This window comes from Pinus tabuliformis, chromosome 6 (assembly GCF_031772625.1).
Source record: "Pinus tabuliformis cultivar Carrire ecotype Pingquan chromosome 6, CPIR1, whole genome shotgun sequence".
In the NCBI taxonomy this organism is placed as follows: domain Eukaryota; kingdom Viridiplantae; phylum Streptophyta; class Pinopsida; order Pinales; family Pinaceae; genus Pinus; species Pinus tabuliformis.
In genome coordinates, this window is record NC_142292.1 from 387,978,292 (window position 1) to 388,005,565 (window position 27,274).

A 27,274-nucleotide genomic window follows, 5' to 3' on the forward strand; every position below is an offset into this window, starting at 1 on the left:
TGAATATATGGCTGCCTGTGCTGTTTGTTGTGAAGTAGTTTGGCTTCAAAAGTTGCTTACCAGAATATTTGATCAGGTGCTGGATCCTACCATGATATTTTGTGACAATCAAAGTTGTATGAAGCTTTCAAAGAATCTAGTTTTCCATGTCAGGACAAAGCATATTGGTATCAAGTATCACTATATTCGTAACATGGTGCAAAAGGGAGATGTGAAGCTTTAGTACATCTCCACTGATGAGTAGATAGCTGACATTTTGATGAACCCTCTCTCCAGAGGGAAATTTGTGTATTTCAGAGATAAGATGGGACTTGTGGAGAATACCTTTTCAGCTGAGAGGGAGCATTGATTTGACTACACCATGGTATTCTTCCTGTGTCACATTGACCAGAATCAGGGATGCTATCCCTGTGTCAATTTTACCAGAATTAGGAAGAATGGTTTCATGGACAGAGATTCTTCCTGTGTCTTGTGCTATGACCAAAATTAGGGATGTTATCCCTGTGTCTTGTGCTATGACCAAAATTAGGGATGTTATCCCCGTGTCAAGTACATTGACCAGGGAAGAATGGTTCGGTGGATAGACATTTTCTCCTGTCATGTACTGTGACCAGAATTAGGGATGTTGTCCTTGTGTCAAGTACATTGACAAATATTGGAAAATGATCCTAGAGGCTGGGTTGTAGCCTCCCAACATCATGCTCAAATCTCTTTCTAGAGAGAGCTTGTTTGATTGATGTCTCTTTGGTAGACTATGTATATGAGTACCATGATTGTGAGGTACTGGTTGTTTGATGATGCTGGTAATGTTGATATTGATTTGATAATGATGCTAATCTAGTCTTGATCTTTCCTTAGAAAACTTTTTAACTTGTTGAAATCTTGTTAGACATAATGAATACCTCCCTAGCTAAGAGGGAGTGTTGAAGAATGTAGCTATGGTTGGTCTTCATAATCCTTGATGTACTTATAATACTATGTAAAAACACAAAAATAAAATTATTGTTATTTGTTTAAGCATGTTCTTCATGCTATTTATTTGTCAAAAGAAAAGTCTAGTAAGGCATGTTCTTCATGGCCTTTACAAAAGAGTTAAAAAAATGATCTTTTATAATGTATTATTGTGTACCCCAAGTTGCCACATCGACCCTCCAAAGGATATGTTGGCCACTCTTCTAGAGTCACTCATTCGAAAGGAGACAAAGAGATACCCATTCGAAAAGGACACGAAGAAGATACCCATTAAGAAAGGACACGAAGAGACACCCATTCAGAAAGGATATGTCAAGACACCCATTTGGATTAGAGAAAGGCTATATATATAGCCCATTTGATCTCCTCCAAAGTGTACTTGGAATCGTCTCATGATCTTTGTTTTATGTGAAGGAGACAAGAATATTTGAGGACGAAAAACAGAAGTATATTGGCCATCTTCTATACCTTTGTTTTATGTGAAGGAGACAAGAATATTTGAGGACGAAAAACAGAAGTATATTGGCCATCTTCTATACCTCGCACTTGAAGTCTAAAGGAGGTTGAGTTCTGAAGCTATTTCTCTATGGCTTATTCGAAGGCTTCTGTGGCATTAAGGTCTGAGGTTCATGTGAAGATCTGAGGCTCAATCTTCTGTGGCATCATCCGAAATCTAAAGCTGAGGTAGAGGCTGAATTTCAGCCCTGTTGAAGATTTATGACTTACTTCATTACAAACCTCTTGGGGACAAAATTGAAGGATATTTTGTCTTGGATCTTGGAGGGTTGACTTGGCAATTGGAGGTTGGTCATCAAGCTACTTTGCTGGGCAAACTTTGTCTCTTGTTGTTGTGCATTGTGATCTGTACTCTCCTTTCATGGTTATTGGTTGAATTTCTGGAGTGTAATTGCTTGATGAAGATAATTGAATGGTAAAAGAACTATAATAGATATTTATTATTCACAAGTAATTATCATAGTTTATAAATAGTGCTTGTATCTATTGCACTCTATTTTTCAACACTTTGGAGGCCAAGTCTGTTGTTGGCTATCTGTGTGAGAACAAGACGAGTTAAGGGTTGTTTTATAATGAGCAAATATTTCAAGTATATTACTGCAAAAGGCATGTTATTGTTTTAAGTTGCATAACAACAAGAGTTAAGAACAAGGCTATCGTGGACAATTTTTGAGGTAGGCCCGTGGGTTGCTTAAGGGGGGTGTTTAGTGCAAAGGTTGATATGCCACAAGAAGCAAACCTTCTTCCAATATAAGCCTTCAGGAATTCAAAGACTTATTAATACGACTGAGAGGATGAACTTTTCTAATTAATGGATTACCAACTATACATCTGCTTGGACTCCTCTCCTTTGAACCATCCTATACAAATACCAAGTGGTACACCATGCTTTCGACTCATGATGATGAGATACAATTATATATTTGATGTCATTTTGTATTGGCTGTCCACTTTTGAGTTTTTGATTGCACAATTATTGGGATTAAATATTCAATATCGACTTTTATGTATCATTTTTGACTTGGCATCCACTATATCGTACTTATCAATATTTTTTCCATACTTATGTGCCATTGTGTTTATTCAATGTTGTTGTTTGTGTATATCTTTAAAAAAATTGAAAACAATGAATTTATTTTGTATTTTTTAGTACTTTCCTTGGTTTGCCAATTTTTGCCATTTTTTCGTCATTGTCAAAAAGTTGTATGTTATATCCTCATTGACTTTTTGCCTATGCCAATTTTTTCAACAATGACATACACAAGCATCTGTAGAAACATTAGTTGGAGTTACACCAAGATCTCCTAGATTAGGCTTCATCCCAGATTGGCCTTTTATTCCCTAGTACTTCCTCTAGATCTCAGAGGATGTCATTGTTTAGTAATGTTATCTCCAACGACCTTTGATTTATGGGCATTTCATTCCTCTACGACAACTTTTGGTATAATGTTAGCACCGATTCAGGATGGAGATGAATCACAATCTTCCTAGGGAAGAATGGATTTGCAGGTTATGCTTCTTTTGGAACACTTCTTCATTTGTTTCCTTGTTTATTTTTTGGATGTTTGGTATTTATCACTCCTTTTTAGGGATTTGTGGATTCACTTTTTTTATTTTTAAAATTTATTTATTTGGTGAATAGAGGAATCAACAACTAGGTGGGTCTCCTACTCATGTGACCCGAGGTCAATACTAACCACTATCACTATAACGTCTAGTTGAGGGTTAGGCAGGTGGGACACTCATGGGGTTTCAAACCGGTGACCATTACACAAAGAGTGCCTTAATAGTGCACCCATTCACCAACTGTTCTAAGTCCTGTGGGCTTGGGATTTCACTTTATGTTCTCTTTAGTCATACCTCAAAAGTGTTTGGCACTGTTCATCAAGATGTTTACCTTTAGACTTCAGATGCTCCGATGTTCCTCCTTAATAGTCATGGAGATTATATTGTTCTTCAACTCGTCACAAGTACTAAGAGGGTGAAATGCCTGACAATTATCATTGGATATGAAGGATCTTGGGTTATTACATTATTTCCTAGGATAGGTAATCTGGCAGAAACCCGTTGAAGTTTCCTTGTGCAAGGGAAGGATGTTATCAAGATCCTGCAAAAGTTTGGATAACTGGAATGCAAGTCCATGACATGGTAACAAACATGAGGAAGATGAAAGAATCTGATTCTCTTTTATGTTCCGGCAGCTAATTGATTCATATTAGATCTGACTTTTGCTTTGCAACAAACACCTTGAGTTAGATGGAACCCAAGCATGATCTTTGGGTTATAGCAAAACACATGCTTAGTTGTCTTTGTGATACTCTTAACAACTGCCTGAAGTGTGTTGCTAATGATAAGATCTGGTTACTAGGATTATCTGACGATCCCAGAAGTATTGATGATGGGAAATGTACAACCTGAGGTTGTTTTTGTTTGGAATTTCCTATAATGAGAAGAAATCAGTCTTCTATGGCATTGAACTCTGCTGAGGCAGGATGTATGACAACATGTGTAGTGACTCATGAAGCAATTTGGCTACAGAAATTACTTGCTGATTTGTTTGGTTTGATTCTGGATACCACAGTGATATTCTGTGAAATTGTATAAGAATCCAGTGTATCATGGCAAGTCAAAGCATGATGGCACCTAGTATCACTACATTCATGAAATGGTGCAGGAGGGAGCGGTAAAGCTTCGATATATCTTCACTTATGAACATACAACTGATATTCTGATAAAGTCTCTCCTTGAAGGCAAGTAGGTATATTTTAAAGATAAGCTGTGACTTGTGGAGAATGCCTCTCTCGCTGAGAGGGAGCAGTGATATTCTTAGATCATGTTATTCTTCTTGTGTCACACTGACCTGTATAGGGCTGTAGTCCCTGTGTCAATGTGACCTGTATAGGAAGAATAGTTTGATAGATTGATCAACATCATGGACATTCATTTTCCTTGTGTCTTGTACTATGACCTGTATAGGGTTATTACCCTGAGTCTTGTACACTGACTTGTATAGGGAGAATGGTCCTGTGAGCATCTTTTTGTGTCTTCTACTTTGACCTGTATAGGGCTTAACATCCCTGTGTCAAGTACATTGACCTGAATAGAAAGATGAGCATCTTCCTAAGTCTTGTACTTTGACCTATATAGGGATTAACACCCCTGTGTCAAGTACATTGACTTGGATAGGAAGATGGACATTTTCCTACAACTTGTACTATAACAAGTAACCTGAATAGGAAAATAACCATTCTCCTATGTCTTGTATGTTGATTTGGGGATGTGCTCTAGGCCTCAAATTTTGCAGGGAGGCTTGGGCACATGTATTCCAAAGAACCCAGAAAGCGTTTTGGGAAATTCCACCCAGAAACAATTTTATTAAAATAATTAATATTTTTTAATGGGACCCTAAGTCTAAACTTAGGAAATTAAAAATATTAATGGGTATTAATCTAATTGTGGGTGTAACTTCTAGAAGAAGACGAGGATCAAGCTAAAATGATCTTAGCCATTGATTAACTTTTAATCTAGGTCGTTGAATGTCAACGAGAAGATTATTTAAGGGAGCTTGAGGGTCATTTGGAAAACACACCGAGAGATCAAGAGATCGAATTTCTGAAGTGAGAAGTTCTCAGGAGGAAGTTCTGATTGAGGAGATTTCTTGCAGTTGAGGGGCAGGGATAGCATCCGGAGAGAGAGATTTTCTCAGCCGGAGAATCATCAGCAGAGAGAGGCAAAGAGTGATCTAGTAGCCCAGACGCAGAGGTTGATGTAGGGCCATGAAGGGCCACGCAGAGGCAACACAGAGGGTGAGAGAGAGTCCAAGATTTTGCTGGGGAGAGTCAGTTTTAGAAGCTGGGAGTCAGGGTGTGAGACTGAGACGTTGAGAGCAGAGACTCCGGACAACAAATCGATTAGCAGACTGGCTGACGCAGTGCCTAGAGAGGTTGACGTAGGGACTGCGTGAGGACTGCGCAGAGGTAGTGTAGGGCCTGCCAGAGGCACTTCATCCAGTATCCGGATCAGCCGGGATTTTCTCAGTGATTGTGTGAGGTAATCTCACAAATCTTTTTGCCAGTATTTCTCTCTGTAACTGAATAACCGGAGAGGTATTCAGAGATGTATTCAGAATTTGCTACTGCTTAATAATAATAAACCCTCAGATCTGCTGCACCGGTTTTCCCGCATTGGGTTTTTCCGGGGACATTTGTCCAAAAATAACGGTGTCCATTGTGTTGTATTTTCTTTCTTGCTCAGTCTCTTGTTTCTGTATAATATTTAATTAAGTGAAGGCTGCAGTGTATGTATTACGATATTTGCTGTAGGAAACAACAAGTAATTTGTTTAAAGGAATTTAACAAATAGGAGTAATATCATGAGTTGCTGCAGTAAGAATTCCGGTTGGGAATTTTCACATTGTATTGTGACCTGGATAGGGATGTAGTCCCTGAATCAAGTATAATGTTTTGTATAGGAGATTAGGGTTAGAGGCTACCTGGTTGGATAGGAGCTTATTATTACCATGCATGGATAAGGTGGTACTCTAGTTCTGCAGTACTAGCTGATTGATTTATATGATGTTACCATGGTTATGAGACTCTAGTTGTTTGATGTCTCTTGGGGAGAGTGTGCATGAAGAGTACCATGGTGATTTGGTATTGGGTGGTAATGCTGGTAATCCTTTGATGATGCTGATGTAATCCTGATCTTTTCTTAGAGAACCTTGTCAACTTGTATGACATCTTGACTATGATTATGAATACCTCCCTAGCTATGGTCGGTCTTCATAATTATCATTGTATTTGAGAAGAACAAAATTATTATTGTTTCTAGCATGTTCTTCATGCTTTTGATTTGGTAAAAACATATTTTTGGAAAGAAGAAAATTATTATTTTAATTATATTTTCAAGTGGCTCCACAAGTGCTAAGTCGGATCACATGATGGCTAGTTGGCTTGCCTTGAAACTCTCTCATTTGGATCACATGATGGCTAGTTGGCTTGCCTTGAAACTCTCTCATTCGGATCACATGATGGCTAGTTGGCTTGCCTAGAAACTCACTCATTCGGATCACATGATGGCTATATAGAGAGGTTAATTCGCTCTCCTTTGTATGCAATTGGAACACACATACCTTACTCATCTGCTCTCCTATGTGAAGTGGTCTGAGATCTGTAGATCTGCTCATTACATTTATGATCTGAAATCAGTGATTAGAGATCTTCTCATTATACTTATGATCTGAAGTCAGAGGTTTGAGATCTGCTCATTATACTTATGATCTGAAGTCAGAGGTTTGAGATCTGCTCATTATACTTATGATCTGAAGTCAGAGGTTCAAGATCTGCTCATTATACTTATGATCTGATGTCAGAGGTTCGAGATCTGCTTATTATAACTATGATATGAAATCTGGCATTCGAGATCTGCTTATTATAACTGTGATAAGAAGTCTGGTATTCGAGATCTGCTTATTATGATTTAGTCTGGTGTCCGAGATCTGCTTATTATTATAGTGATCTGAAGTCTGGATCCGAGATCTGAGCCTAGATCTGAGTTCTAATCTGACTGTCTTCTGTGATATGATGAGAGGATCAGCCTCTCCTTGGTGATCTTTGTTGGACATTCAGTTGTGGAGACTTAGCACTTGTGGAAGCCTTCTTGGGTCAGTATAATCCTTGTCTTGATGTATTGTTGAAGGATCTCTCTAAGAAAGATTTGGTTGGGTTTTCCCTTTGTGGGGTTTTGCCTTGGTCTTTGACCTAATTTTGGTGTCTCTTGTTATTGTGCATTGTGATCTCTTCTTTCTCCTTACTGTTCGATTAAATTTCTAAAGTGTAATTATTTGGTGAATTGAAATAAATTGGAAAGAAGATCTAATACTCTCACAAATAATTATCAATAGTTCAAAAATTCACTTGTACTTGGTTTTTCAACAATAGGTTCATCAAGCATTCTCCCTTGATACACTCCACCCTCATTGAGATTTAGGCCAGAATTGGCACTGTAAGGAGAACTAGAGTTTCTTGATAACAACACTATCACAGTGCTCTAGTTGTAGGAAATATCACTACTTCCATCTCTATTACTAGGAGTTCCTCATCCTTGGAGGCTAGGAGAGCTGCCACCCTATCTCCACCTCAACTCTAGTTTCTTATGCTGTCCCTACTAGGAACATCCAGAGGCCATTGCGGATTAGTCCTTAGGGGCCCATTAACCTAGGCCATTCTCAAGGCGACATTAATAAGCAGGTACTTATGATGGAGATTTCCATTCCTGGCTCTAATGATGATAGTGAGCAAGTCTTCTTTTTTACTTACAGTTTATTCCTCTATTACTTGATTTTATATTAATAGCTGGTACCGTATGATAAGTAGGGTTATCCTCTTGTTCTTCCAGCTCTAGTTTTTGCTTTGTACTCTTGGAAGATGACTTTTGGACATATTGTCATTTTGGTGAGTTTTACTTCCCAGTCCCATTGACCTGTTTTGGTTATCAGTGGACATTGATATAATTTCATGCATTGGGTTATTTGTCTAAACAACTTTTGATTACATGAGGACATTTTTTATGAGGAACTCCACTAAACCCCTCGAAACAATATTCAGAAACCTTGGCAATAAATTCTTATCTCAGATATTATTTGGTGACTTGGACTACATTTTAAATCTCATTTTTGTAACTAGGAGTTTTGATTTAATTTGTGGGATTTTAAGCTATAATTTTATTGCAGTCTTTTTGCAGTCTATTGTCATGGTGTTGTGTCTTTCAATTTTCCTAATGAGTAAGTGAAATTTCACAGGAAAAGGGTTGTTTCAGGCGTGCAACCAACTGGATCAATTCACCTTGGCAACTATCTTGGTGCCATCAAGAATTGGGTTTCTTTGCAGGTTTGTTCTCTCATGGATGTTTGTTGATTCTCTCCTTTTAGAAATTGTTTTATGACTCTTTGACTTGGAATGGCTATATAGATAATATGTATGTCTAACGTATTATATGTATGTGGAAGGAAAATAGATTTCCAAAGTGGTAATGGGAATCAATGCATTTTATATACAATATATCACAGAGATGCATATCACCATTCAGTTTCAAGTTCTTGCATATATCACTTCTTAACACATCCGATGTATCAAAAAGATACATAAGTGCAACTGAAAATGCTAAAATGCTTCTCAGTAAGATTCATTAGAAGTAACTAAAGTCTTTGGATTCATAGTGAGAGGTGAATTAATATACCTTTTTCCTAAGTGCTACATGGAATCTCTAAGACATTGATCTCATTTGGCTTCATTGTAGATTCTCTCACATCATTTCTGATTGAACTACAAGGGCAAGGATCAGGTGGAAAATTTGCTACTTAAACAATTTCAACTAGACTATATAATTCCTGGGCTTCTTCCCCCTATTCGGCTGGCTTAACTTGCCTCTGCTTAACCTTCACCATAATAGCAATTGACTAAATCAGTCAGATTTTTTAAGCATGGATAATTTTGAAGTGGGGACCTACATTTCCTGCCTGTCGTGAATCTAGGCATTATTTCTCTAATACTATTTCAAAATATTTTCCAACAATGTATAGTCTTTCTTCTTACATTTACTCTCTTCTTTTGGCGCTCTAGATAACATGATATAACTAGTTTTTATGTTCCTGGGAGCCTCAAATCTAACAATTGAGAACTTGAGGATGTATTTGAGTGCCTGTGATCTGCCACTTCATAAATAATCCAAATGCTCTACTGCATTTCCAAAGAGACCATGCTTGCTCCCTTGAAAAACATGTAAACCTCTACTCCTGTTGACAAAAAAAGTAATCGGAGTATCCCCATGGATATGGGAAGGATCCAAGTTTCATTCCTCAGGATTCTCAAATATATGTCATAAGGTCTAGTAGCACTTGAAACCCTCTGGTGTCAGGGTAACTAGTAATCAGATCACTGTCACAGCTAGCCACAGGAGAGACTTCTGAATGATCCGAGTAGAAATATAAATTTTAACATGCAGAACTAATCTCAGATCCGCAAAAGAACAACTTGCTAGAAACTATATTTATGTGTTAAATTCATGGATATCAAGCTTAAAAGTACATATTTACACATAAAATGACCATTAAATTCCATTTCCATTGCAAATTTGCAATTTGTAACTTCAAATTTGTGCCCATAAAACATAAAATAAATGATTTTTATCTCCTTTAAATGAACCGGTGCTTGAATCCCACACAAAGAGATGCTAAATCTAAGTTGTATGATTCAGAATGACTAGAAAGTTAAACAAAATACATCAAGAGTAACAATTTGGCTGCCAAATGTATTTCATCTTTATAACCAGAGCTACAAATACAGTTTCCAGAGATCCAAGTTACACACAACTAAGGGGATTAAATCCTTCCCCACCGTTTTACCTCTGTAGAGAACCATGATACAATTAAAGCTTCTCCACTGAAGCGACTTCCAATCTCCCACTAGGGGTGCATTCACATCCTCTCTAACTATGCAGAATGATGGAAGTGTAAGGAGAATCAAGCAAAATCATGATCAATCTCTCATCATTAAAATCTCCATCTCCTATAGATAAGCTAAGATAATTTTATTAATGTCCAATAATTGACCACAAAAGTAGGCCAATGGCACTGCTGAGTACAATAGTGCTAATATTATGTGGAAACAAAAAAGAAGCTCCTATACAAAGCAAGATGTAGAATGTAAAGTATGGATCTAAAGTTTAAATTAAAAACCTAAAGTCTTAAATCTAAGAATGGAAAGCAGAATTGGAAGAAAGATGTACAAGGAGAGTATAGCCAAAATCCTGAACACTATTAATGGAAGTATATCAGGGTCTGCTAGAGCTAGCTTCCCTAACATTCTAGGATGAATGGAGGAAGCTCTATATATATGATGTTTGGAAGATGACCTATAAGAAGAGTTGTGTTAAGTCTCTAATACCAGATCTGATTTATTTATACCTCAATAATTGTTTTATACCAGAAATTATTTATTCAATAAATGTTAAAATATGAAAGTTCTATGCAAAAATTTAAAAGTTCTTTGTAGAAACTTGAAAGTTCTATGCAGAAAACTGAATGTACTTGTAGAAAATTGAATGTGCTTTGCAGAAAACTGAATGTGCTTTGCAGAAAACTAAATGTACTTTATAGAAAACTGAATGTACTTTGCAGAAAATTGAATGTTCTACGCTGTTACAATTACTTAGAATGCAGATTTATTTTTCACAACTTTTCAGATCAGTAATTGTAGATAAAACATAAACTTAAGAATCATATGAAGACAGCCAAGCACAAATATGAGACTGAGATTTTTGGTCCAATAACCAAGGAAAAACCCCACAAAGGGGAAAACCCAAATGATTCATTCTCTATTAGATTTCTTCAATTGTTCAACAGAGTACAAAGAGAATGAGAATGAATAAAGTTACCAATGCCTGATCAACTTGCAGCTGAAGTGCACTTGCTCTTTGCTTGAAGATCTCTCCCTTCTCTTGATCATATCATATCCTTCACATTTGCTCTAGCTCTTCCCTTGCTCTTGCTCTTCACTAGCTCTCACATTTCTCTTGCACACACTCAACACTTGCTCTTTTTCATCACAATGAACATGCTACTCTCAACTCTCACTTGCTCTCCTTAAATATATGAGAAAGGAGAGGAGTTACAAAATGAATCCATGCCTTGAGCCAATAATAGGAGAATCGAATTCCATGAGGGAGGAGTTACTTGAGGAGAAGTAACTCATCCCAAGAATAGAGAGAGAAGTACACTTGTTTTGAGGAGTTACAATTCGTGTAATGACCCATCTCAAATTATGAGCAAAATATGACTATTAGCATACATACGAGACATGCGTATGATAGCTACATACGCATACATCGCATGCATTTGCACTAATATACATACTAGTTGATTATATAGAATGCGTAAATGTAGGATAAATGAATTAATTATTAAAAGTATTAATTAAATATCGAATTATCAAAGGATGTAATCAATGTATTAGGTTAAGATTCATTAATAAAATGTAATTAAAATAATAAATTATTATTACAATTAGACAAGATTAAACATTCATTAATTAATAAAGCCATTTAATAGTTATATATATATATATAATACTAGGGGAAGTTAACTGACTCAAAAACAATAAAGTCATTCAATTCAAAAGATAGATGACTGACTTGAACATTAAAAATATATATATTTTTATGGAGAGGTGGTGAGGGGGTTTCTTTGGAGGGAAGAAACCTTCCCTTTATAACCAAATCTAAGGGGGAAGGAAGGGGGGAGAAATAACGGAAGGGATACACTCACTCACTGGGAGAATTTGAGGGTCGAGCCTTGGAGCTCAAGATTTGACTGTAGACTTTCGAGACTTGGGCTTTGTTCTTGGAGTTTTGGGCATAGGGGCTGAAAGACTTCGTTCTTGAAGTCTTTTGCATCTGGGAGCTAGAGAGGCTGATCCCAGATAGGTTGGGAGGATTCAGTCGGTTTGGTAGTGGAAACACTGGTAGTGGAACACAAGAAACGTCATCCAGGGTTCATCATCGGATGGGAAAACCAGGTATGCACGTACATTCAAATTGATATGTTTAATTGCGAATTCAAAATAAAAGAATATGGTATGATGATATATTTTACACCATAGTTCACGTATAATGATGCTACTAGAATCAAAATTATAATGGTAAGCATTACACATGGTATCTGAGCGAAGTTCAAACACTTGTAGACCTTATAGGCCACCACCATGCAACTGGAATTTGATCAAACAAAGAAACTACTATGTTTTATAGATAGATTGGTATATACAGATTTAAGAATATTGACCTCAGGGTTAACAAGTACCCTGAAAGAAAACCGATACAACATATACAAGAGTCAACGAGATATGCAATTCACAGTAGTTAGAGTCAGCTAGATATGCAAGCTACACAGTGGTTAGAGTCAACTCATTGATATAATACAAGCAACTGCAGTTAGCATAGGCATCTTCACGTGATATTTTGTGCCAAAGCAATGACAACTCCTACTGCAGCTACACCCTCTGCAACCTGTTGAATATATAGATGATAAATACTCATTAGAAAAAAAGAAAAAGAGAAAGAAGCATTCTAAAGTACAATTGTAGGTGTGTGTATATACAAGAATACAAACTACTACAATAAACTAACTCTTCTCATTTAATGACTCTCTTCATTAAACTGAACTGAATATTACCTGATTCATGGATGCTCAAATGTCATTATGTTTCTCCCTAAGCCAAGTCTCACCCCAAGAGTTCTAAATTCTTGAAAGCTTAACAGATTAGGTAAGCATAACATCTCTAGGGATGCGAGTAGCTTTGCACCCATCTGTAGTCAGACGCCAGATGGTATTAAAATAATAATTTACCACAGTTGCCACAATTTACCCTATGAAAATGAACAAGCTTGAAGCTAATATAACATTAGATGTTTCCTATATATATATATGCTTTGATAAATGGTAAAGAAAATTGTGATATTATTTTTAATGCAAAGCAACTAGTTTAACATAATTAGCTAAGGATGGGGAAAAACCCAGATTTTTTTTTTTTGCGGATTTATGATTGTTAAATTGTATGTGACCAATTGTCAACTTCTATGATGATTTCAATATACATGTACATAAATTATTAGTAGCCAAGGCTTATATTGAATTGGTATACAACAAAATTTGGCGTACATTAGAGAAAACCATGCTACTGCAGAATGGAGAGCCACTTCCCTTTAGAAAGGGGGGGCGAGTTTGGAGGATAGGCCGTGGGGTAGCTGTATATAGAAATATGGTGAAAGCTTTTCCATTTATTGGAAAATGGTTAGCTTGGAAGGGTGGAAAAGGAACAAGTGTAAGAATTGGTGAGGATCCCTGGGTCAGATGTAAAGGTCATTACGGGGTGTCTGAGAAGCTGATAAGCAATCTTCTTCTAATAGGGATTTATATATTAGCAGATACCGTAACTGATGATGGCAAGAATGTATGAGCTCAGGGTTGAAAGAAGGCAAGTGATCTGATTCAGTGGGGGCAAAAGTTGATAAAAGGAACTCTTATGTCAGAAGTCTAAACTTCTAGTGCATTAAAACTGTCTTAGGAGGAAGATATGATTAAATGGTAAAAAAAAAATCAGGGGAATGATGAATATACAACAAAATTGAGCTATAAAGCAACGATGGAGGAATAAATGGAGAAAGAAACATCTCAGTAGTGGTCTGTTGTATGGAAATTATAAAGTCCACTAAAAGCTAAAATATTACCATGGTTAGCTTGGACAACACAATCCTAACTTGGATAATTGCCAAAAAAGAAATATGCAGGGTCCTGGAAGATGTATTATGTGTGAAAATAATGAAGAATCATTGGACTGTCTGTTTGTAAATTGTCTTTTCGCTAAAGAAGTCTGGAAAAAGATATTATAGATTACCAACGGGGAAAATAACACTGTTGTCTGGCCACTGTGACTGCCTGCCACTGCCCACCAACCACTGCGCAGCTCTGATGTTGCATCTGTGCTACTGCTAACACTGCTATACAACCGCCAACTCCCTCTCATCTGTTGCTGCTGCAACTGCAACTGCAACTATTGCAACTAAGAAACATCCTAAATACTGAATCAAGTGTGTTTGTTGCATTTGTCTCCTAGTCTTGACTGCTACTAGCCTCTGCACTGTCCACGAAGGAATCTTCGTTGCTGCTAACTCTGATACTAAGCCTCCTGCTCTGCTGTCAACACTGCATTGCGCTCCTTAGCACCTGACTACTACTAGTCTGCAACTGTCACTCTAGAATCTGATTGCATCAACTGACACTGATCCATCCTGCTACTGAATACTATGGGCCCTTGTAGCAAGGTAATGATCCATGAGGAGGACACCTCAATGGACCCTGCCCAAACTTTGCAACTCTAGGACTATAGCTCCATATCGCCCCACCTCACTCCTGGAGGTATAGCTGCAAACATAGCAAAATATTCCTCCAACCTGGAGGACAACTTATCTATCTCTACGGACGTTGTTGCCTGGTCCTACTTCTCCTGCTTGTCCTTCTTCCTGAGAGGACACTGAGTACTATAGTGGCCAAGCTCGCCACACCTGAAACACTTGACCTTAGATAGGTCCTTCTTCGTTTTCTTCTCGCTCTGTCCCTGACTGGGACCCTTGGATGCTAGGGCCACATTCTCCTCCCCTTCACGCCCTTGCTGCTGCTCCCGCTGATGGTACTCTTCAATAGAGCACGCCTCAACTCCTCCTGCTGTAGATCGGATCACATCCTGACCCATCTAGGCAATGTGTCCAGCAAAATCGAACTACCTCTTAGAGGCTTCTACGCAACCCTTGCTCAACCTCTCTGTGGCTATCTCTGCCTCTCTGCAAAGTACTCACTGGATTTGGAAAAGCTTCCTTCGGACTCACTGTCTTTGTCCCTCTGCTTCCTTCTCTTGCTCGAACTCTTCCGGCAATTGCTGTTGCTCTTTGGAAATTGAACTGCTCAAGGAAATCGATCTGTGTGTGTGTGTGTTCTCCATCTACCCATCGACTTCTTTTAATCTTCTGTTAGACCTCCAACAACCAAAATTAAAACTTAATCAAGGGATAAGATTATTTCCTAGTCGATATGTGTGAGTTTCTAGATGATTCACACCTTATCTCAATTAATATTGATTAATTAACCACTTTTCCTAAGTTTAGACTTAGGAAATATTTAAAATAGGCTAATAATCTAATTAAGACACTTCTAGGTGGAATTTCTAGAAACGATTTTTAGGTTATGGAGAACTCCTGTGTTTTAGCCTCTCCACAAAGTTTTGAGACTAGAACACCTCCGATGCTACAAAAACTAACAATCAACACCACTTCTACAGATATAGGAGAGCTCAGTTCCATACCCATTAGTCATCCTCCAACATTTGGTGCAGGGCCAGGGCCTTCTACTGTTAGGGGTAGGCCTAGCAAACAACCCATCATTTTTTTCCATAAAAGGGGGAGAGGGCACTGATCTTAGATAGCTAGCTGCTAGTTTTGTTTCTTTTGCCAATGTACATGTAACTCATGATGATGAGATACATTTATATATGTGATGCTCTATTGTATTGGTTCTCCACATTTGATGTGAAAATTCCTTGAATGCACCAACCGAAGTTTAATCTTCTAACTATTAGCAATTTATTTGTTTATGGAAAATAACAATTAAATCATTGATGCATTCTTCAAAATAAAAACATTGCGAAATTATAAATCAAGAACTGAGAAATATATGCACACACACAATAAAAATTACACCAATATTTTTGGACTTAACATCCCCGGAAAAAACCCCAAAAGGAAAACCGATGCAATAGATGAGGGTTTATTTTATTATGCAGCAATTTGAGAATTATTACAATTGGATGCCCGATTGGCAATCCTTTGGAAATACAATGGCAAAATATATTGAGATAAAATATCTCCTTCTGCAATCAACTCGACCTCCTTTGGCCTGCTCGCACTTCTTGCACTCGCCACCTGAAATGCGCACAGTTGGTTGAAAGGAATTTCGTACAGCTTGGAATCTGAATCTGGATGAGCCGTCCTGCCTCCCTCTGCCTTTGGAATGAAATAGATCTGCTTCCCAGACACTCTTCCAACATTCGACAACTGAATTGATCCCCTTCCGGCAACTCGCACTAGGGTTTTTGGCTATTCGCACTAGCTGTGGCAACCCTCTCTGTAGATAATTCAACCTCCTTTCTCCTGTCTCTCTGGCACTGGAAAATCACAAAAAAATTCTCCGGAATCCCGCTCCCAAATTTTTTGCTGCTCCCTCTATTCAATGCTCTTCCATGGCTCGAATTGCGCCCTCACTGAAAACTACGAACTAGGTAGCTCGATCTGCCTTGCTCACAATGATCACACTGATTTTATCTCCAAACCCTTTGACCTACTCTTATAATCTCCTGTTGGGTCTTCATCGGCCACTGTTTAATCTTAATCGTTGACTAAGATCAATTAGACTTCATCAATAGAAGTTTCTGGGGCAATCTCAAACATCCTTAGCTAATTAACTTTAATTTACCATTTTTCCTCAGTTAGACTTAGGAAATATTTTAATTATGACAAATTAGTTTAATCAAGGTGTTTCCCAAGCTTATCTTTGGAAACCTTTTCTGGGTTTTGGAGATCTAGTGTTCCTTAGCCGCTTAATCATCTGAGACTAGAACACCTGTCCGATGCTACCATATCCATCACTAAAACTGACACTCCCTCTTAGCAAGAAAGGTGTTCTCCACTATACCCATCATCTCTACTGATGAACAACATGTGGCTGGATTGTTCCATGCTGCTGATGTCTAACTTTTGTTGCATCTCCTTTCTTCACATCTCGACTGATCTGACTCCTTGTCACTGAAAATCGTTGTGAAGAAGTTAACCTAGTAAACACTGTCCATCAACTGCTGTGTATACTCTGATCCATCTGTTACGAACTGTAATTGAATCAGTCTCGGTCTACTGTGTTACTGCAACTGGTTATGTAACTGTCCCTTGAGTCTTTGACTGCAACTAGTTCTGCACTGTCTATTGAGCACCTGATTGTGCCCAACTAGCTCTACAACTCTCATGTATTTCACTGCAACTAGCTCTGTAACTGCCCCTCAAGATCTGGCTGCACCTTACTGGCACCTCTATCCTCCTGCTACTTTGACTGTGGGCTCCAGTAGCAAAGGTACTGATCCATGTGAACACTAACTGGATCTGATCTAGACTTCCTGTTACTCCCCATGGACCTTACCCATATAGATAATTTGAAGCATCATGCTCCTCCTCCATCTGGAGGTATCACTGCTATCAGTTGGAATTCCTCCAATCTAAAGGTTAACTCATCGATCTTTGCCGAAGTTGCTGTTTGCTTCCCCTTCTTGTCCTTCTTCCATTTTGGACACTTGGTGACATGGTGACCAAATGTTGACCATGTACATGTCAACAATCCAAGACGCAGAGTACAAGGCAATGGACAAATGTTTTTTAGAGATCATTGTCATCATTCAACGTCATCTTTATCACTGTAAACCCAGTTTCTGCATGTTTATGTTGTAAATGGTTCTAGTATGACTATTAAGCCATGTAATAACACCTAGGTAAGCCTATGATTCTTCTCAAAGGGTTTCATCCTAGGGAGTTTTTTAACCTCCCTAAATTATGTGTGTTTGTAAACACAGATAATTGACAAAGTTTTTCTCCCAGATTTACCCGAAAGCTAGGGTGTAATTCTTTGATGAGGTCTTAGGTGAGTCCTAGTGTTTATCGATTCTATGTATTTTTCATACTAGATCATGTGTCTTGTCACAAAATTGGGTAAAGTCTTGAGGATTTGTGTCAAATTTGTATTTTGCTTTCTAAGTGCTGATATTGTAATTATTTGATGTAAACATGTGTTTAGGAATAATTTAGTGCATGGTTACTCATATTTAGACACCATGGCTAAATTATTTTATTATAGACACACTTGGAAGGTTGAAAATTAATTATTCCCCTCTTGAGTATTTTAATTAATTTTTCTAGCAAAAATAAAAAGAAATAATTAACCAGAAAATCAATTATTTGTGAGTCAAAAAATAATTTGAGAGATTAAATTCTCTCCAAGTGGAAAATCATCAAAAATGCGTGGGTCAAAAAAGAATTAAATTTTGGAGGTCCTCCACCAAGGGAAAAATGGATTTTTTTAAGAAAAATTGACCCCTTGGACCTTGGTGGTTAAGTCAAAGTGAAATTTTTGAGGGTATTAGTCCAAAATATTATTTTTTTGGAATAATTAAAAAAGGGTTTTAAGAGAAATTCGAATTTTTCCTCAAAAAATAAAATCAACAGTGGAGATCAAGTTATTTTCAAAAGAAGACCGATGAATGAGATTATTTTGATGAGGATCAAGCCAACTAGTCGTTATCTCCACTTGGAGGGTTTTCTTCTCTCATTTTTTATACAAGGAGGCTAACAAGCTCCTCATTTCATCTTTGGATGATGTAACAATTATTTGATGTATTGAGCAAGACTTTGCTGGAATTTCTTTGCACTTAATTAAAAGTTTTTGGGGTTCAATTCAAGGTATCTCTCATTCGCTGATCTGTGGTATGTGCTGGATGTTTTATTGATATGCTTTGATTATATCGTTGATTATTATTGCAATTGCCGGTAGTAGGAACATCTATTGGTACAATTATCTTGCCTTAAGTGTTGGTGAGAATAAACACTCTAGATCTAGTGAGGTTTGGCAGGTATCTCCAGATCTATAGCTCTATTATGTGAATCAAACCCTTTTTGATTTAATAATCTATCATTTGAAGTGCATTGAGTTACAAGTTGCTCCAGTCCTTGGCCTCCAAGTTCACAGACTGTGAAGGGATCACACCCTTGTTTGGCTCCAAGTCTTGATCTAACAAAAATCTTATGCAGGAAGGCTTTGGAAAAATTTACAAAATTATTCTCTTAGTATTTTCAAATTTATTTACTTTTGCCATAAAGTTTATTATGCTAATGAGAGAAAATTTTATCTTGTAAATATTGTAAATATTATATATATCTGTAAATTATTTTTCCACTAAGCCTTGTATTTTAAAATACTAAATTTTTAGTTTTGTATAGTATTGGGATTTTGGGGTTTTATTTCAAATTTTGCATATCTTGGGTTCTTGGGTTTTTTCTATTTCGTTTGTGCAAGTGATAGCTCAATGGTTTGGAGCAGAAATAAATTTCCGGGCTATTCATCTAGAGAAGAGGACTGAGTTAGGCCCTAGAGGGTAAGATCTAGCCTTTCCAAGTCACATTTGCTTAATGTCTAGCTAAATAAGGAAGCCACTAGCCTTTGGAGGTGTTTTTCTTGAGGTAAACTTGTTGCAGAAGTGTCGTGGCCTATTTGGCCTAGCCGCAAGTCTTGTAAGGCCTTTTTTCCTACGCCGCAGCCCTTGTGGGCTCCTTCTACCCTAACGGCAGCCTCTAAGGCCTAGCCGCAAGCCTTCTTGGCCTCTCTTGGGCAAGCCACAACCCCTTTGGGGCCTATTTGTGGTAGCCACAACTCTCTTAGGACTTGAAACCCCTAGTGGCAACCCTTTAGGGCTTAGCCGCAGGCCTTAGAAGCCTTTTGGGGGCAGCCGCAGCCCTTGTGGGCTTGGCTGCAAGCCTTGGTAGGCTTGAAGCCCTACGCCGTAGGCCTTTGTTTCCTAGACACAATCATTTTTGAGCCTAGTTTTGGGTTTGGCACTAATATTTGTGGTTGCAAGCTTATGGTAAGTTTGGCAAAGCTTTCAAGTTGATTTCTAGATTATTTTGCCATTGGTCCTTTAAATTTTTGAGCCAATAATTTTTGTAGGCTTCATCACTCATTGAAGGAGTTTTCAAGGGCTCAAGTCCTCTCTAGTCCATTAACCAACCCTAGAAGCCCTAGTTTCATTTTTTTTGGTCAAGTAAGAGTGAAACCTTCTATTAACCGTAAAAGTGTAATACATATGATACACGTCTCTGCGAGTGCAAAGACAAGCCCGTTGCTAGTTTACCATCACAAGAGAAGCCCATTGCTGGTTAACCATTGACAGGGTAAACAGAACCCAAGATCAAACAATATCTCATGAGGTTACAATATCTCACGGGGTTACATCAACTCTTCAGCAAAAGACTAAGGAACCCTAACAGTTGAGATACAAGTTCCTTTCTTTTCACCGGTTTCTCATACAAACTGCGAAGACCATCGGACTTCAAAAAATACCAAAATCGCGCCAATCATTCTTCTCCGGTCCACTCCCCCAGCCCGAACCTGAATGCGCTATCCCCACCATCGAAACGAACTTCCCATCTGACGGTCTACAAATCCTATGATCAAAAGAGCTGCGCGGAGAATCGGCACCGTCGATCAAAGACTATTTAATCCAACGGTCCACCATGATTTCGGCCTGAACACTAGCACGATGAATAACACAAATCCGGACCTGAAAAAGATTAGAGCATCTCAATCTATGGGATTTCGGGTCCGTCCAAGTGGTTAATGGTCGATCTCTTTCCGGCCCGAAATCCGTTGGATGACTGAGGCCAAAAGAACTTGTGGATTGTGGCCATTCAACTAATGAACGGTTTAAGCAGTGTTTTAATTTCGCAGTTCTCCTGAGCATCGTCGGTCCATCCTGTCGATCCATCGTTCCAAATCATTTCCTTTGTTCCTGATCCACCCATGTTTAGACTGAAGTCTGCTATGCATTTTTGAAACCCTCCTGAAGCAGCTCATCCAGAACAAACCACGACCTCTGTTCCACTAGGAACTATGTAACCGCTTCACTTCTTCTCCTTGAGTTTTAACGATTGGGAGAGACCGCAGCCCAAGGACCTCCTCTCTTCTCGCCTTTCACTAGTCTTCCTCCTTCTCTCTGTTGAAGGTCTGGAAGTGTTCCATATCTTTGGCAGCCTGACAGAGACAATCATCACACAGTTTGCCTAGGGGTATTGACTCCCAAATGTGCCGAGTACCACTTCCCTTACTAATCACTCCTTCATTCGCTAGACGATCAACCAACATATTTGCTTTTCTTTTCACATGGACAAAGTTGACAGTTCTTAAGGTTTGCAGGTGGGTGTGAATACGGTGAAAGACCTGCGATAGCCTCCAATGTTTCGACACTTTTTCCAGTGCCGTTCCATTGCACATTTTCTTGGCCGCTTTAATAATCAATTCCGAATCTGCTTCAATGATGACATTGTGTGAATTTAAATCCACCAGGATTTCCAGGCATTGCTCTAAGGCCATGAGTTCCGCCATGTTATTAGTGGCCTTCCCCAAATGACTATAAAAGATCTCCTTTATGCGTCCCTGCTCATCTCTTGTAACACCCCCAAAACCAGCTAACCTTGGGTTGCCCTTGGACGCTCCGTCTATATTGACTTTTAAGAAGCCATGTGGAGGAGGCTTCCAAATATCCATACTTGCATTTTTTTGGCTCACACCCTTGTTTATGCCCTGTGGGACTATTGACTGGAGACCCAACTGCAGTAGTATATAGGCTTCCTGGGGTAGAGGAGGATTCTTCGGAAGTTTCCACAACAAACCTCTGACTGTGTCTTTGAGCTGTCGTAGAATTTGTGCAATTATGTGCTGGGGCGTGCTTGTCTTGCTCTTGAAAATCCTACCATTGCGTTCTTTCCAAACATCCCAGATGACAAAGCCTGGAACCAGAGTCCAAGCTTTATTGATGATTTCATTGCCTGAGAAGTTTTTCCTCCAATTCTTCAAAGTGTTGGTGATGTTGAGTCTGTCCCGATCAGTATGCCTGAAGATTGAGGCCACCCAATCCCACACGGTGGAGGTGAAAGGGCAGAGGTTGAGTAGGTGATTCATCGTCTCCTCTTGTAAGCCACATAGAGGGCATTTGGATGGGCCGACAAAACCCCTTTTCAGCAGATTCTCCCAAGTTAGAATTTTCTTTTGTTGAACAAGCCAAATGAACAACTTTATTTTCATCTAGTGAGGGTTCTGCCAAAGGTTCTTCCATACCTGATCAGGGTTTTGGTCGTTAAACCCTGTGACTATTCTTTTAGCTTCTTTGAGGTTAAAGTTTCCTTCGGTGTTCCTTCCCCATCTTAGTTGGTCAGACAAGGAGGACACCAAAATCTTCCTTTGCTCCAAATCCCGAGCAAGAGAATCTGCCTGGGCCTTCAAAGGACTATCTTCACTGTGGCCTAAATCCTTCCAAATTCTCCATTTACCATTGTTCCTTACCTGATCCCAGAAGTCACTTACCATAAGTAAACCTTTGTTGTCAGTATCATTTTTGAGAGCGGCTAATTCATCCTTAAACAAATTGGGTTCTTGTTGCCAGTTATCCTCCCAAAATCGTGCCAGGTTCCCAGCTCGGATCTCCCAGAAACTATGCTACTGGACAATACCTCTATTCTCCCAAGCAAGATTCCAAATGTGGGAGCCCTTAATGCACCCTGACATTCGGATGTGATCCCTCTCCTGCCAATTTTTTGCATATTTTTGTTTCCAGAGCTTGGCCCAAGGGGTTGCCGATTCCTTGAGCCACCTCCACCAAAGTTTAGCTCCCGAAACTCTGCTGAGGGTTTCAGGGTCATGAAGCCCCAAACCACCATGGGACTTGGGTTTGCAGATCTTGTCCCAGGCTACTAAAGCCCATTTCTTTTTCTCTTCCCCTCTGCCCCATAGAAAATCCCTTTGGATGCTTCTGATCTGTTGCAGAACTCCTTTAGGAGCCAGAAGAGCTGAGAACATGAAAAAGGGAATAGCCTGCAAGACAGCCTGTGTGAGCACAAGGCGTCCCGCCAAATTTAAAGCCCTACATGTCCATTTCCTGATCTTGTCCTGAAGCTTATTCATTATCGGCTCCCACACTCCCTTGCTTAGAGGTTTGTCTGTAAGAGGCATTCCTAGGTACTTGGAAGGTAACTAGTCCCTTTGAAACCCAAGAATTCTGGTGATGTTCCTCTGAATAGCAATGTCAGTGTTAAAGAAGAAAACTTTTGATTTGTTGAGGCTTACCTCTGTGCCAGCCGCCATTGCAAAGTCGTTTAGGATTTGTTTGATCACTCTGGCTTCCTTGACTGTGGGTATACCCTGCAACATCGTGTCATCCACAAATTGTTGGTGAGTATTTGCCGCTCCATCCAGGGTAAGTTTGAGACCCTGGATTCTTCCTTCAGCATTTGCTGTTTTGATCGCTCTGCCTAGCCCTTCCATCATAAGAACAAAGAGGAAGGGAGAGAGCGGATCCCCTTGTTTGAGACCTCTAGAGGGCATGAAGGTTCTTGAAGGAGCGCCATTAAGCAAGATGGAAAAACTGGCTATGGATACTAGTGCCATAACCCATCTTATCTAGTTGTGGTCGAAGCCATAAGCTCTTAGTACTGCCCTTATATAAGACCAACTTAGCTTATCGTAAGCTTTTGCTAGGTCCAGCTGAATGATCATACCAGCTTGTTTATTGCTTTTGAGAGAGTGTACCACCTCATGAGCTTGGATGATGTTATTGAGAATTTGTCTTCCCTCCACATAGCCAGTTTGCTCCTCTGAGACGAGAGCTGGAAGAAGGGGCTTGAGTTTGTTGGCGATAACTTTGGAAATAATTTTATACACCACATTACATAAAGCTATGGGTCTGAAACCATCCGGAGTCATGGCTTTTTCCTGTTTTGGGATCAAAGCTATGAAGGAGGCATTAAGAGCCTTCAGAACCGATTTGGATCTTCTTGAGTCTTCCACCACCTCAAGGATATCTTGTTTGACTGTTCTCCAGCAAGCTTTGAAGAAGTCCACATTGAACCCATCCGGGCCTGGAGCTTTGCCATTTTGCATTTCATTGATCACATCACTGACCTCCTCTTCCGACACTGGCCTGTTGAGATTGTGGTTGTCTTCTCTGGTGACCAGCTGAGGGATGTACTTTGTGAAATTACTGATGAACCTAGATCTATCGACCAGAGGCTCCTCTGCTATGTTGAGGAAGTGTTGAACAAGGACAAATTCCATTTCTTTGTGAGAGACGAGCTCTATCCCTTGAGAATCCTTGAGTTTTGTGATTCTGTTGTGTGCCCTGTGATCTATGGTAGATTTATGAAAGAACTTCGTGTTTCTTTCTCCCTCTCTAATCCACTGCACCCTTGATTTCTGTCTCCAGAAAATCTCCTCTTGCATGCATCTATCTTCCCATTCTTTCTGCAGAGAATCAGCTAGATTTTTCCACTCCTCAGTGAAACCATCTGTGATGATAATCTGATTGATCTCCTGGAGTTTTTGCTCAACTTCTTTTTTGGCTTTGAAAATATTACCAAACTCCTTTTTGTTCCAATCTTTAAGCCTGGATTTGATGTGTTTAAGTTTCTGCTGGAGCAAGAACATTTTAGTGCCTTGAATGTTCAGATCCTCCCTCCACCATGTGTCAATATTGCTGGTGAATTCAGGGTGAGAGAGCCATGCATTTTCAAACTTGAAAGGTCTGTTTCTAGGTGTGCCCATAAAAGTGGCCTCAAGCTGTATAGGCCAATGGTCCGATCCTCCAAAGGGAAGGATAGAAGCTGACATGGCAGGGCCTGACAGAAAGAGGTCCTCTGAGATGAGAAATCTATCTAGCTTAGAGGTGACTTGAGAAGCCCCTCCCCTCTTATTGTTCCATGTGAAGGTGCCATTTAAAGCTTCAGTGTCCACTAACCCCATGTTCATTATGAAGTTTTGGAAGGCAATGGAGTCTCTGCCTAGTTGTCTGATACCCCCTTTTTTCTCTGTAAGAGATCTGATCATATTGAAATCTCCTGCAACAATCCAGGGCACATCAGGGTGTCTCGCTCTTAGCTCCTCAAGGGAGGTGAGAAGCTTGAGCTTGTCTTCTTGCTTTTGAGGCCCATAGACGTTTGTGATCATGTAACTCTCCTGATCCCCTATAGGTTGACACACCAATGAAAGATAGTTCCTGGACGCTTCAGCATCCAGGATTCCAAATTTCTGGGGATCCCAGAGCGTAAGAATCCCCCCACCAAGTTGTTTGCTTTGACCTCTAGATACTCGTACTTGATTAACCATTTGTTATGTATTTCTCTGATCTTGTCCATTGAACATTTTGTTTCCTGAATAAAAACCATATCTGGTTTTTCTTCTTTTATTCTACTGCTGAGATTTCTTTGTTTCCTTCTACTTCCTAAACCTCTAATGTTCCAGGTTGTAAGCTTCATTAAGAAATATTTGTAAAGGAATAACTAGTGAGATCTCTCATCTTACCTGAGTTAATCATGAGTTTCCCACATTCATTCAGTAGCTCATTCTGTCTTTTTCTTCCTCTCTTCCTACCCAGGTTCTTGGGAGATTGTATCTGCGAGTCCTCCATCGTTTTGACCCCCTTATGCTCCTGGCTTTCATGATTTATTTTGACTCCAGAGCCCTTCGATTGTGATCTCCAGAGGAAGAGCTGTTGAACCCTATCAAATTCCTCCTTTGGCAGGGAATCCACTCCTTTGGTGATACCTTGTTCCAGAAACTTCTCTAGATCTAAATTCTCCCTTTCTAGAATCTCTTGCAGTTCATGGTCCTCCGTTCCAGCCTCACTTGGGGTCATCTCATGGTCCCTACTTATCTCCATACTACTTGGCAGATCCTCCTTTTGCTGGCTGTTCTCTGTCATATCTTCCATGCTTGCATCCCTTTCCTTCTCAGTGGGAGTGATCTCCGATTCCTGGTTTGTTCCTTTGTTTCCAACTTCTTCTTCTAGGATCTTGAAACCATTTTGGCTCGGTTGTCTGTCCTCATCAATCTTCTTTTGTTGCTGCTTCCCGCCTTTCCCTTTGCCCCCAACCTTGGTGAAACCCTCAGGATTTTTATCTGTGGTGATTTTGACGTTTCTTTCCATTTTATTTGTTGGGCAGTCTCTATATAGATGCCCATGTTCATGGCATTTACGACACCTAAATGGGACATGTTCATAGTCCACCGCCTGCACCCATTCTTCGTCATACACTTCTAAAATGATCGCGTCCGGAAGTGCCCCAGATAAGTCCATTTCCACACATATCCGGGCGAAGGAGGTATATTTTCCTTTCAGAGTCGCATCTGAGATCTTTATAAAATGCCCCAGTTTGTTGCCTATTGTCTTCAGAGACTCCGGCAACCAATAATCCAGAGGAAGGGAGTAGAGTCTAATCCATACCGGTACCGATGTGAATGTTTCGCATTCTGGGACAAAGTTCATCATCCATGGCCACATGTAGAGGCTTGCGGCAGCATAGAAATAAGGTCCTCCTTCGAACACTCTGTCCTTGTCCTCTAGGCTTGTGAATACCACCGTGAAGAAGCCCTTGGATCCCAGGTGGAGGTTTATTTCCCCCTTGGGTTTCCAGTGGCTCCTTATCCATATGTGCAGCGCCTTCTCTATCGGCCATATCCCCATGAATTTGCATATAACCACATATTTCGTCATGTGATCTCTGTGCGCTTGTAGCGCTGGGTCGCTTAAAATGACCCAAGGAATTATGGTCGACTTGGGTTTGCAAACCCCAGTTGTGCTCATGGAAGCAGTTTTCTGATTGCTGCCCCCTGTCCTCTTCTCTCTACTGGCTTCCTGCTGATCCCCTTCCTGTTCATGAGGTCTGTTTTTTCCCAGTTTTTCCGTGTTAATAGCCTTTGTTGCCATCTCCATAGGTTTCTTGAAATGATGCGTTCCAGCATCCTTGCTTCTGTCCGCCACTATTTGACTGTAGGAGGGAGCGACACTCCCCCCTGCGCGTCCCGCCATGGTACCCAACGATACAACCTAATGTCAACCCTAGACCAGTTTGCAGAGCTTAGTCTCCCTTACCTAATTTCCCTAGAAGCCCTAGTTTCAGTCATAAGAGGGTTGATCCATTGTTTGTCAAGGCTAATATTTGTGTTGCAGGTGTTTGAAGGAACTCTAGTGCACTATGGGATGTCAACTAGCCATCTAGTATGGCCTTAGGGCCAGGGGTTTGCCTTCTAACTCTACCTCTTTCCCCACTGTTTGCATATCAGATCTGAAGCACTCTCATAACAGTGGCATAAGTCTAATCTAATCACATTAAATAAGCCCTAAAACACATTAGAATAAGCCTATAATCATGACATATTTAATCTCAAGTGATAAGAAAGGTTTGTGGCATTGCATTTTTGATGTTCTAAGTGAATTTAGAGGACTGTCATATGATTTTTTAAGGTCTGATATATGCTTTTACAGTTCTGATATAAATCATAACAGTGATAAAAGGAACTTCTTAAGAACATCTAAATTCATAAGAA

General features: G+C 39.5%; 1 protein-coding gene across 6 annotated transcripts in view; it reads left to right on the forward strand.

Annotated features, from left to right (window-relative positions):
* The window catches only part of LOC149258953 (tryptophan--tRNA ligase, chloroplastic/mitochondrial-like), a 429,522-nt gene that overhangs the window by 43,589 nt on the left and 358,659 nt on the right, over positions 1 to 27,274 (forward strand). For all 6 annotated transcript variants that reach the window (XM_089416889.1, XM_089416870.1, XM_089416854.1 and 3 more), the window contains exon 3: positions 8,288 to 8,375. In XM_089416889.1, coding sequence (XP_089273015.1) covers positions 8,288 to 8,375 — 88 coding nt within the window. The remainder of the gene's footprint in view (positions 1 to 8,287; positions 8,376 to 27,274) is intronic.